Below are 12,865 nucleotides of genomic sequence, written 5' to 3'. Positions count from 1 at the left end.
TACCCATTTGGGAAAATAAGATAAAAATTAACAACCATAAAAATGTTCCAAATTCATTAAGATGTCTCATACTTGGTTCAAGGAGATGTGGAAAAACCTGCCTGTTTTTGAAGATGCTCGTTCCTCCCAACTTTTTAGATTTTGATAATTTTTAAATTTTCACAAAGTCAAGTTTTCAACCGGAGTATCAACTATTCTCACAAGGTTTCAATGCTGGCCTTCAAAAATAAGACATAATTGGTTTATTTAAACTTAAAAATGAACTAAATGATAATAACATTGAAGATATCATTCAACTATTTTGTAATACACAGAAGTATAAAAATAAATCAAAACCTATAACTTGTATTCTTTGTGATAATACGGATGATATACCTTCACCCCAATATTTGGAGAAATCAAAAAAGAATCTCGTTATCTTTGATGATTGTGTTAATGAGAGAAACCAAACGGTTATGGATAGTTATTACACAAGACGGTGGCATTCTTCTTGAAATTGTATTTATCTTAGTCAATCATACTTTCAACTCCCTCGTCGCTCGATAAGAAATAATGCTAATACTTTTGTTTTATTCAAGTTAAATTCAATAGCTATAAACAATTTTTAGAGAGACAATTGTTCTACATTGTGCAGTAAAAAACAATTTGTGGAGTATATGAAACACACGGCTGGAAAATATAAATACATTGTTGTGAAACAAGATGAGATACTGAGGGATATAATTTTTATTTTAGAAACAATCACGTACATAAATGATAGTTGTTATTATCAATCTTGTGGGTAAATCTGCTTCTGGAAAAACTTTCTTAAATCGAAGTTCTTGAATCGTGAAAATGAAAAGACTACATGTTGTTTTTTTTAAAAACGCCCTGTGATCCGTATTGTATTTACAACCACCAGAATAATGTGACCAGCAGACGTAGAAGGTGAAGATTATTATGACATTTCAACAGAGGAACATATGCGATTGAGGAACGAAGGACAAATATTTGAGGAGGTCTCTCTTCATGCAACAAAATATTCACATTGTAAGAGTGAGTTAAATAAACGAAAATCTGGTGGTCTTGTGTAATTAGAAACTAATGGAGTTAAGATTTTATCATTCGGTTTTGATGTTGATGAAGAAACTCAATGCAAACATATGAAAAGCAGAGACGCAAGTGTTAGTGAAGAAGAAATTACAACTCGTATTAATTCCAATGAAGAATTTGATGAAATATTTAAAGAAAAGAATTGATTTGAACACATCTACTTTAATAATGAATAAAAGGAAAATTTCACTCTTGACCTTTACAATTCATTAAATTATATTTTCCAAAAAATAAATGGTTGCAAAAGAACGAGCAAGATGATTTAAGGAACATCAAGAGTTGGTTTCAAAAGTTGTAAAACAACAGGAAGACATGAAGAAGAAACGCAGGCAGAAAATAACGGGTGAAGAAGCGTTTGAAATAAAAGAGAGATTTTTTAAACCACTTTTTAAAAACAACTCCCCAACAAATGTCTACAGTTCCAATAATAGAATACAGTCAACCCCCTCTTCATCGCGGTTCACCTATCACACCCCCGGTTCATCGTGGGTTTTCCCTTGGAACGTAACTAATTTTTTATGCGGATTCCCCCGGTGCATCGCGGTAATAATATATAAAATATAAATTATTTAAGCAATAAATTATAACGCGTGGTGCTCGACCAGTCACACAACGCACGAGACAAAGTTTCGCTTGTGAACTTCGAATATATTCTACGTTTTTTCTCCAAGCCCCACAATACCGCCAAAACGCCCTGCACCTTCTAAGGCTTCTGTCAAGGAAACGAAGCGCCAGAGGAAGGTCCTGGGACGCTCCAGGAGAAGGTTAAGGTAAAGGTGCTCGATATATGCTTTGGGAAGGAAAAAGGTTTGCCGCCGTTGGACAAGCACTGCTCGTCCCCAGAACCTCAAAACCGACCAGACCAGACTAGTCGATCTCTGGCACCTCAAACCCAATCACTGCCAAACCGACCAGACCAGACTAGTGGATCTCCGGCACCTTAAACCCAATCATTGCCAAACTGACCAGACCAGACTAGTCGATCACAGGCACCTCAAACCCAATCACTCCCAAACCGACCAGACCAGACAAGTCAATTTTTTGGGGAGGCGTCCATTCATCGCAGATTTTCACTTAGCGTGGGGAGGTTTTGAACGTAACCCCCGCGAGAAATGGGGGATTACTGTACACCCCTAAAAACTTTAAATGATAAAATATTTTCATCATGTGACGGAGCAAGAACTCGAAGATATAGGAGAATTAGAATATGATGATGAAGGATTATTTCAACAACTGGAAGAGATAAATAAACCCCCTGATTATGTTGTGAATGCTCTCCAAAACAATGAATATTCAACATATTCAAAAACCATAGCAGGTCTCATTCTAACAGAACAACCAACAATTTTCCATCTTGTTCAAGAAAAGGGATTGATATTTAATGATGAATTCAGGTTCTTGAGTTCTGTTCTACCACCTGTTAAATTAACTCCGAGATTAATGTTTCTTCTAACAAAAGATGGAAGATAAGGTTCAACTGTGAGGGGTGAATCCAGTTATTTCGATAATTATCCATTGAATACAAAAAAATGAGGATGATGGAGCATACATTGATTTATTAAACTCGCTTCATTATAGAGTTTCTGTTGCCAGTAAAGGAAGGAAGAATGAAAAGGAGAAACACATTATTGAGGCTTAAAGTAGCCTTGGTTCAGGTGTTAGTTTTCTTCCAAATTATCCATCACAATTAGTTAATCTACTGTTATTGTTGTTAGGTAGTAAGAAGGCTGGAAATTGCTTAAATGAAACATCAGCAATTTTAGACCAGTTAATGAATATGAAAAGAATTAATAAATGTTGATACAAAGATATTGTTGTGGCCACGGGTACCGAGACACCAGCTTGTCATTCAGGGGGATCAATCCCGGGTTGTCCTCGGAAGAAGCCGGACCTGGGGCCACCGCTCACAATTAAAGTTGTGGTACAGTGGGTTGTTTTAGAACCACGAACGCCACCCAGTTAACCACGAGTTCCAGTGTCTACCGTCTAATTATTCCGTTTAACGAGAGGTCACGTGGTTTCCTGAGCGGGGAGCGCACCCTCGGAAAAGCACCAATGTTATCTCGATTAGATTTTAATGAGGGTGGCCGAGCATTTAAACCGCTGGTGTGAGTCGACTATTTTTGGTAAAATCTGTGGTAATTACCTCCCAGTCTATCTAGGTTTGGACAATGCCAGACCAATGGAAGGAAAGGACAAACACGATCAGGTTAGAAGTCGACAAATGACTTATTAATAATAAAATAAATAAATAAAAGAACTTTTTTTTGTTTTCTGAGGTAAATAAATGAATGAATTTCAAAGCAATCGAAATGAATAATTACTCAGGCAAAATCAATTAAAATGACAGGAAAGAGACAGAGAGCAGATGCTTATCGGAGGTTGACTGACTTACAACTAAACACAGACAAGGGTACCCAGCAAATCATTCAGGGAGGGGGGGGGGGCGGGGGAGAAGAGTCGTCTCGCTCACCAGAGAGTAGTCATCCGTGAAGTGAAAACGTCCTGAAATGTGTACGTGCGTGTCACGTCCGTCGCCAGCACCCAGCCTTGCTGTGCACCCTCTCGCGAACAGCCTTGAATGTCGGTCGACATCTGGGAGGGCACCGAGATCGTCTGTCACGGGTTTAGACCCTGGTGCTGCGACACGGGCAGCTCCTCACACTTCACGAAACTGGTGACGTCCAGTGACCCACACAGTCCATCGGTGACTGACCCGCGCCTCACTCGTTGGTGACTGACCCGTGCCTCACTCGTTGTCGGCGCTGCTCACACCCACACGCGCACCACACGCTCGCTTGCTCAAGCACTGGGAAGGACAAATTGTCTCGTTGTTGAAGCTGATCAGACACACACACGCGCACCACACGCTCGCTTGCTCACTTGTGGGCTTGCACGCTTCCTCGCTTGCACGCTTCCTCTCTGGTTCGCTTCTTCCCTTGCATGCTTCAACTCTTGCTTTCTTTCTCTCTCTTGCATGCTTACACACTCGCTTCTTCCCTCGCATGCTTACACCCACTTCTTGCTCACTTCCACGCGCTTCCTCTCTCGCTTACTTCTCCCTCAGAAGGGAGGGACCTTCAATTCATTTTACATCTGCGGCCTGTCTCGGCAGGCGCAGAGTCCCCCCAAGCTCACCCAGCCCCACTTGCGCACTGTAACCATGACAACCTGGGCCCTCTAAAAAAAGGCGGGCGTCAGCGCTCGTGAAAGAAATATGTGCATAAACGTTGCTGAGGAAAAATAAGGACGGGTCAGCGCTCGCGAAACAAATATGTCCATAAACTTTGCTGAGGAAAAATAAGGCGGGTGCCAGCGCTCGCGAAAGAAATGTGTGTAAACGTGTCTGTCGTAAAGAAAAAAAGCTTTCCATAAGAGAGGGGATCTATTCTTTACTCTTCTCAACGCATCACATTAAAAATCCCATTAGACATGGGGATGGGGCTAATCTGAACATACATTTCAGGAAATAACTGTCTGAGGACCTGGATGTGTGGATGCATTCATCAGACCGGATTCTGAAATCCATAACAATATTTTATCCCATGTTAAATGAGTTTAATTCTCTCTCATGATGAAAATGAAAAAAAAAATCATCAATTGTAGATACTAATGAGAATTTTTTTTTTGTCGTTGAAAGATGATAAAGAAGTACATATATTTAAAGATAAGATAATGGTGGAATTAATGCCACTGAATGTTGAAAGGCCATTTAACAAGTATGGTGTTTCAGAAAATAGAAAAGAGATTTATAATAATCATATACTGACTTTTATAAACTTATAAATGAGAAGCACAATCCTTAGTTTTCATTTCACAACGAGCAATCACATCTACGTTCGTGTACCCACAACAACTTGACACAACAAAATAATATGAGGCACCTTTATTGTCAATGGAAACTTAGAATACCTTGTTTGATATCACAGAGAAAAATGACAAGTTTAGTTATAATCTGGGAAGATATCTTCCAAAATATTATTATAAAATATCTTCCGAAATTGCTCACCTTATGAAAGAACAGGGTGATGTACCAAAAAATATTGTTATAGAAATTCAAAAACATAATTTAAAATCAATGATTAAACTTAAAAATAACTACAAGGTTGATTTCACAATTGATAATTCATTTGAAGAGTTATTGGGTTTCTCCTCAAAAAAGATTGAAACTAATGGGACGTTTTATAGTGATAATGTCATTCAAATATCCTCAGGTATAAATTTGGTGTGAATTCACCCTGATTTGATTGATGGTGCGCATAATGATGGAATAGGAACAAATACAACATTTTCATTGAGCGTGTACTCAACCCCAATTGGTTATAAATTCAATATGGAACCGAAAAATCTGGTTTGTCTACCCATGTCAGGAAAAAACATGTACAGAGTAAATTTTAGGATAACCGATCAAGATAATCGTATGATTGCCTTCAATGGAGAAATTATATCCATCAGAATTCACCTACGTGAAGTTTTCCAATAAATAAATACGATGGTTATTGTGAGGAAACACGAGTTGGGAAAATATAAAATAATTACAGGGGATGGGATGTTCCTTTCCACATACGAAAGGGTGAAGATATGTATCTTGGTAGAGGATACCATGAACCAAAAAGGCAACAGGGCGTCGGACATCAATTTAGAAATAAAGGAGATGGGATAGTTGATACTCGAATGGGTATTGTTTCCATAGTTGTATTTATTTAGTAAAACATAAAAAAGATGTTAAAACTTTTGAAATCCTGATCTGAGTGTTTGAATTATTTTCTGTCATTCTTGGGGAGACAACTGACTTTTACCTTTCTTAATTTCTGTTATTGCTCGCAATTTATGGGATTGCTTTTGGGGGTCTTGTATACTCTTTGGAGCACCCGCTACATTTCCACGGCAGAAGTGGTTGAGCCTATTCGGTCTTTATGTTTAAGAATTGTTGAACCAATTCTTAAATATATTTATAAGTTTATAAAAGTCAGTTCAACAATTCTTAAACATAATATAAAGACCGAATAGGCTCAACCACTTCTGCCGTGGAAATGTAGCAGGTGCTCCAAAGAGTATACAAGACCCCCAAAAGCAATCCCATAAATTGCGAGCAATAACAGAAATTAAGAAAGGTAAAAGTCAGTTGTCTCCCCAAGAATGACAGAAAATAATTGAAACACTCAGATCAGGGTTTCAAAAGTTTTAACATCTTTTTTATGTTTTACTAAATAAATACAACTATGGAAACAATTGATAGTATCAATGATTTGGATGATACCATTGCCATCTCAAACTCTACTAAAAAAGAAGACTACTTCAAGGTAAATGCTATAACAGGAACAGACTGGAATACAAATGGAACAAAAAGTTTTGAAATAAATAATCAACAAACTTATTTGAATCGAGCCGAAAGTTTCCTGTGTAAATTTACATTCACAAAGATTGCGAATAACACAAATGCTACACTTGTAAATGATTTCTTCGAGAAAATGTTTAATAGTGTTCGTTTGTATATTGGAACACAAGAAGTTGAAGCGGTTGATTATGTCTCTGCGACATCTGAAATGATGAAATTTACACTATATTCATTTAGTGACAGAATGGGTAAGTGTGCTGTCGAAGGATTTATTCCTGATATGACAGCGGGAACAAACACAGACCCCAGTTATAGTCAAAGAAAAGGAATGTATAATGATGAAACAAAAGCAGGTAATAGTTTTACCGTGGCAGTTCCTCTTAAAGGTATATTTGGATTTTGTGATTTTGATAAAGTTCTGTGCGGTTTTAAAATTAGGTTTCAACTGCAAAGGAATGATAATGAAAATGGATTGCCTTTTGGCATTGCTAATGCTTTTGGTGCTCAGAATAAATTTGTTATTGATGAAATTAGTTGGTATATTCATGAATTTACTCCTCGTGTTAAAACAGAAGAGATTTTGAATGGAAGACTTAACTCAAAGAAACCACTAAATGTATCATTCCTTAAAAGATGTCAACACGTTAAACTGAACCAAACTATTGACACATGGAATTTGGGTGTTCTGGAAGGAAAGCCATGGTACCTATGGCTCATTTTCAAAAACCAGATGGAGATACTGCTACTGATAAGGATAATGTGTTGAGTGATAATGCTAAGGTGAAACAACTTCACGTTTCTCTGGATGGAATATTTTATCCATGAGATAGATTGGAAATTGATAGGGAAAAAAATGATTATGCTGAAGCATGCAAGTGTTTCCAAAAGGTGTGTGTGGAAGCAGTGGGAATAAAGAACCCATTTCGGATATGGTTGCATTTAAAAGCCTACATACAATCTATGCGATTGACCTAAGTGCTCAAAAGGAAACTATAAAGTCTAATCGAGTGGATACTTCCTTATACATTGAAAGAGGAGAGAGTCAAGAAGTTGATACATATTGTTTGCTTTTGGAAGAAAGAGAATTACAGTTTAATTCAGATAATGGTGTAATGAGTGGTCTCACATAATTTTTTGATAAATAAATGAGGAGTAAAGTGCCAACTGGGGTATATGTTCATCAAATCAATCTTAATGAACTATCATCTTGTATTCAAAATCAAAAGCCTTGTGTGATTAACATTCATACAATTCAGAGAAAAGGAGCAGTAAGAATTGAAGTTTTGCTCACAAGAGAACAGGTGAAAATGTTGAACGAAACTGGCTCACTTGAAATTAAAATGTCAACCAATGTTGAAGAAATATTCATTATGAGAGGCAAGTGGAGGATTTCTCCCATTTCTAATATCTTTATTTGCTGGTTTAAGTGCGGTTGGAGTATTGACAGGCGGTATTTCAGCAGTAGTTAAAACCACCAATGAAAGGAAGGCTCAAATACAGGCTAACAAAGAGTTGGAAAGACATAACAAAGAGTTGGAGAAACAAATTAGTGGAAGTGGTGTAATTGTAGATTTTGCTGAAAAACTTGAAGGTCTGCCTGATAAAGCGAGATTGTTAGTTGGAGATATGCTTTCTTCTATAGCACAAGCAGGTGTAAAATTAACGAAAAGAGGTAATGGATTATATCTTTCTAATAAATAAATGAGCATTGATGAGTGGTTGAAAGAATTTGGAAAGAATACAACATCAAATTTACAACTTGTTAAATATTGTGAGAAATTAAAAATTGAAAATGTGGTTATTTGTATTAGTGATGAATTAAAAAAAATTTGTCCAAACATTTAAAGAATATTATTATGAATTTAGAAGATCATCATGGAAATGGTTCTCATTGGGTTTGTATTTATAATAATCAGGTTAAATATAATTTTGATAGTTATGGTCTTCCACCACCTGTTGAAGTCATGAAATTCTTACAGAATTGTGTTTATCAAACATTTCAAGTCCAAGAATTAAATTCCAAGTGTTGTGGTCAATTATGTCTATATGTGTTATTTCAACTCAACAAAAATATAAAAAAAAAAGATTTTATTTTTAATCTAATATAAATGACATGTTGGAAAAGATGGTTCTACCTTTGGTGTATCCCAAGAACTGGATGTTGATGTATCAAATTATTGCACAAAGGCACAGGCTGAATGACAGAAATATAGTACAGCAAAAAATATTAATATGAAAAATGCTTATAAATCAATAAATTATCCAAGCCTGACTGACACGAATGACTTTGTGAGGTTAAGTGATTTATCATAGGGGGAGTCATATCAAAAGGGAGCGCTATGACGAAGTAATGTGTACCAGTTTGAAAAGGAGAAATATGAGTGAGCGTAAGCGAGCGAATATTGCGACTTTGAGAAATGGTAGACATTACTGCAGCAAAGCCTCCCTTTTGATACTACTCGCATAACTGAGGTCATGTGTGTTTCATGATGAATTTTGTGCAAGGAATTGCTGGGGAAATTATTGGGAATTTCACTAAAATGACAATTGAGGCTCTGGTGCAAGTTTTTTTTTTTAATATCTAAGAAAGTAAAGTGAAAACTTCCACAACAATCACATGTAATAAATGGGTTAATGATGTGAAATTAGATTTTATTTCCGTTAATTTTTTTAAGATACTTTATTAACCTCCTAAAAGATGCAATTCAAGTGGAAAATTGATTATTTTATGTATTTAAATTGAAAAGTACAAAGTATGGTTGAAATGGATGACAAAAGATCATCGACAGCTGACCACTTAGAATAAAAAGGTGTTGTATTTGAAATTATAGGTGCTGTATTTTTAGAGAAGTCGAACCTTGCCAGCAGGCAGTTGGATGAAAGCCTCAATGTCTGACAGTGGCAATCGGCCAAAACGACCCAGCGAACCCTGCAGCTTCAGGCCTGTAAAGGTTTGTGCAATGGACCAGAACCTAAAGATACACATAAAAATTGTGAGTGAAATGAATACCAGAGCCTGATTAAAAACATGCTCACTCATTATCGTTTTGAGAAATTACCAGAACACACACACAACCTGATGTTGGCGACACAAAAGTCCACCTAGCAGAAAAGGGTTGTTCATCGTGATTTCCGATAATACTCAATGGGGAACCAATGGGTGAATGAGTTAAAAAACATTATTTATACTAAAATATGACATATCCTTGCAACACTGCCAATAAAGGACAATTATTTGGAAAAAAGTGGAAAACAAATGAAAGTATGTATGGATAAAAAAAAACAACGACAAAGAAAGTGAGGGCTGTGATAACCATGAACAGGGAAATGGTACAATTATACAGCTACTCAAGACCCTGGTCTAAAGGGGACATCCAAGGAACTGAATAGGGAATGTTTTTCTTTCAATGGTTTGGAGGATTTTGACAACACAGCATCTTTAAATGCAGTATGTACTTTTTTGACTTTTTTTTTTACATTTATATTATATAATGCATTTGGTAGAGCTTGTATACAAATCACATTCAACAAAAGGACTTTAGTAGACTAATATACTTTGGATGAATCACAAGGACATGAGTGGACAATGGAAAAATATGTTTACAGGATTTTTTTTTTCTTTACAAGATTGAGGCTCATAAAAAACAACAAGATGATGGAGTGGAAAAAGGCAATACAAACTAACAGTGGGGCAATCAGGCCAAAGTTGGAAGCAAGCAAGGGAGTGAATGGATGAACAGTAAAAGAGTAGATGGATGCGTGGAGGAAACAGTAACCCACAAGAGAGGGTTGGGTTAGGTAGGGTTAATGGGGGGTTTATTTTGAACCTGAGTTTCCAGCACAATGAACCATCAGTTCACATTTCAATGCAAAACACATCTACCTGATAACTTAAATGTTAAGAGGCCTTTTGATGGCCTACTCATGTTGTCCTGAGGTTGTTAATAGTCAACACCTAAATGTGGACTGGTGTGGTGCCATAGACCAGACTGGAGGTGGAAAGTTTTTTTTTTACCATCTCCCAAGTCATTAGTAAACCATATGATATTTTTTTGGACAATTATGAAGTGACATCTATGATAATTTACTTGGAATTTGCTCAATTTATATCTTTGAATAAAAATCATTCATCCCACTATAAATACCATTCATAATGCAGGTGTGCAGATGGATTATGAACCCACTAAATCTAGGTTGCCAATTCAACATGTACGATTTAGCGACAATTGTACCTGAGATCAAAAGTTCAAAATAATTCCTTCTCATTTATTCTGTTCAATAATATTTTACATAGGAATTGCAGAAGCAATATAAACTGTAACAGTAATACCTGATGTGATTTGAACCGGACGTTATGAATGCTCCCTCGTCATCCAATGAAAAAGCCACTCGAAAGACACTCTGTGAAAAGGCTGTGGTCTGCAGAACTATGCGTTCAGTGTGCCATTCCCATAGAGTCAGCGTGAAGTCTGGTTCATCGCCCACGCTAACCAGTTGGGACCCTCTCGGTGAAAATGCCAGTGTGGAATAAGCACACCATGTGCCACCTGAGGCAACCCCATTACAGGAACCCAAGTAAAATCAATTGGAAAAAGTAATAACCTTTAGTAGTCAGCAATAATAAAAGTAGTCAGCATACAGGAAAAGCCAAAACTAAACACAATGAAATTGCATTGTGTCCTTTAAAAACATGCAAATGCAGAGGTGTTAAATTGGTTGGTAAGAGTACCATGGTTGTATGCTGAATTCAATTTAACATGGGTTTTAATTACTGTTATATATTGTTTCGTTGTTCTGTGGAAGTTTAAGTGAAGAAACAATGACAATGAACGTGTGAAGTGTGCTAATGAGAGGCTAAGTCATGTTGACATACCACGCAAGATGCGGTAGGGACGGCGAGATTGGTTTTCATAGATAACAATGACAGGATCTTGACCTTTCTCACCGACAGCAAAATACTTCCTGCTGGAATCAACCTGTCATCAGGATGGGTGACAAAATGACTTCATACCAATCTGTACAATTTTTTGAAATTGTATCTTTGGTATAAGTGACATAAAGGAATTAAATAAAAATAGCAAAAAGGTATTTCAGCAATTGTGATTGCTCAACATAACCAAGCAACTTTTCTACCCGATTATGCCCATTATATAAAGTACGTGCAAAAAACGTAAAATCAAACTTGTACACCAATTCATATAAACAAGAGCAATGTGCTAAAAGTTGCCATAAATGAGATGCTCACAACAGTCCATGGAAAGCCAACTTTTTATTTTTCAATTTACAAGTCGATGTAATTCACAACAAAATACATATATATTTATTGAACATAAACGCCTTGTAATATCTTAACTTTTTTTTGCTTTTCCATTTACAAGTGCGAGGCTCATAAGAGCAAGATAACAGTATGAAGTGATAATGGGACAGTGGGGCAATCAGGGAAACAGGTGAACACAATAAGCAAAGGAATAAATTAATGGAAAGAGGAGAGGAAGGAAGGAAGGAAGGCTCATAAGAGCAAGATAACAGTATGAAGTGATAATGGGACAGTGGGGCAATCAGGAAAACAGGTGAACACAATAAGCAAAGGAATAAATTAATGGAAAGAGGAGAGGAAGGAAGGAATCACAGCAACCTGCAAGCAAGAGGGTTGAGTTGGTTGGGGTCAATGGTGGTAAAATAAATCGCAGGTAGAAATGGGAGATGACACGAGATGGTGATGCACCACCTATTGAAGTCCTGGAGAGAAGAGTGGGACAGACCATCCTCAGCAAGGCAGTTGCACGAATAGAGGAACAAAAGAGTTGTCACAGGTGGAAAGTCTGGATTTTGGGGGTTTAATCTGGAGAGGGTTACTGGAATAATGTGTGCATCTTGAGGAAGCTGGGGAGAGTTGGAGCCCTGAGAGAGTAGAGGGAGCAAGATCGGAGGAGAGGAGAGTTGGGGGCAAACACAGAGAGGCCACTGACCAATCTGCGATGTCACTTGGATGACAGTTATTATAAACATATTGAAAAATCATAATTTGAGGGTACACCTCCGATCACCACTTTTACCTTTTACTGATTGCAGTGCAAACCAAAGAAACATGAGAAAGGCACTCTTCGACATCGCCAGATATGCCTCCAACCACATTATTACATCACATAGCTGCCAAACCATGTGACCTCCACCTATGGTGGAGAACATTTTGTTCCTTTCAGATAGGTGATCATAACTGTAAAGTTTTGCCTTGATCTGTTCAGCCATTTTGGAGTGTTTTTTCCATGGAGTGGTTTCAGAGTTTTCGATTTGGAGTGGTTTTCCCAATACAATTTATCCCGAGATGACCCTCAAAATTTTTCATACTGATCGGATAAAGCATTCGACGTATGCAATTATGGCATCATAATGAAGCCACCGATGACATCATCAAGAAATCACAATTGTTTCCCA

The 12,865-nt window shown here is 37.1% G+C and overlaps 1 protein-coding gene across 7 annotated transcripts in view; it reads right to left on the bottom strand.

The window, feature by feature from the left end:
- Positions 1 to 12,865, bottom strand: part of CFAP44 (cilia and flagella associated protein 44) — a 160,541-nt gene that overhangs the window by 123,711 nt on the left and 23,965 nt on the right. For all 7 annotated transcript variants that reach the window (XM_085878531.1, XM_085878530.1, XM_085878536.1 and 4 more), the window contains 3 exons: positions 11,304 to 11,406; positions 10,761 to 10,977; positions 9,288 to 9,402 (listed from right to left, as the gene is read on the bottom strand). In XM_085878531.1, the coding sequence (XP_085734657.1) occupies positions 9,288 to 9,402; positions 10,761 to 10,977; positions 11,304 to 11,406 (435 nt within the window). The remainder of the gene's footprint in view (positions 1 to 9,287; positions 9,403 to 10,760; positions 10,978 to 11,303; positions 11,407 to 12,865) is intronic.

The sequence above is a fragment of the Eptatretus burgeri genome, chromosome 4, assembly GCF_056783735.1.
Source record: "Eptatretus burgeri isolate ZD-2024b chromosome 4, Ebu_testis_v1, whole genome shotgun sequence".
Taxonomy (NCBI): Eukaryota; Metazoa; Chordata; class Myxini; order Myxiniformes; family Myxinidae; genus Eptatretus; species Eptatretus burgeri.
Note: the sequence above shows the minus strand (reverse complement) of the source record. Positions and strands in the feature narration are given on the sequence as shown.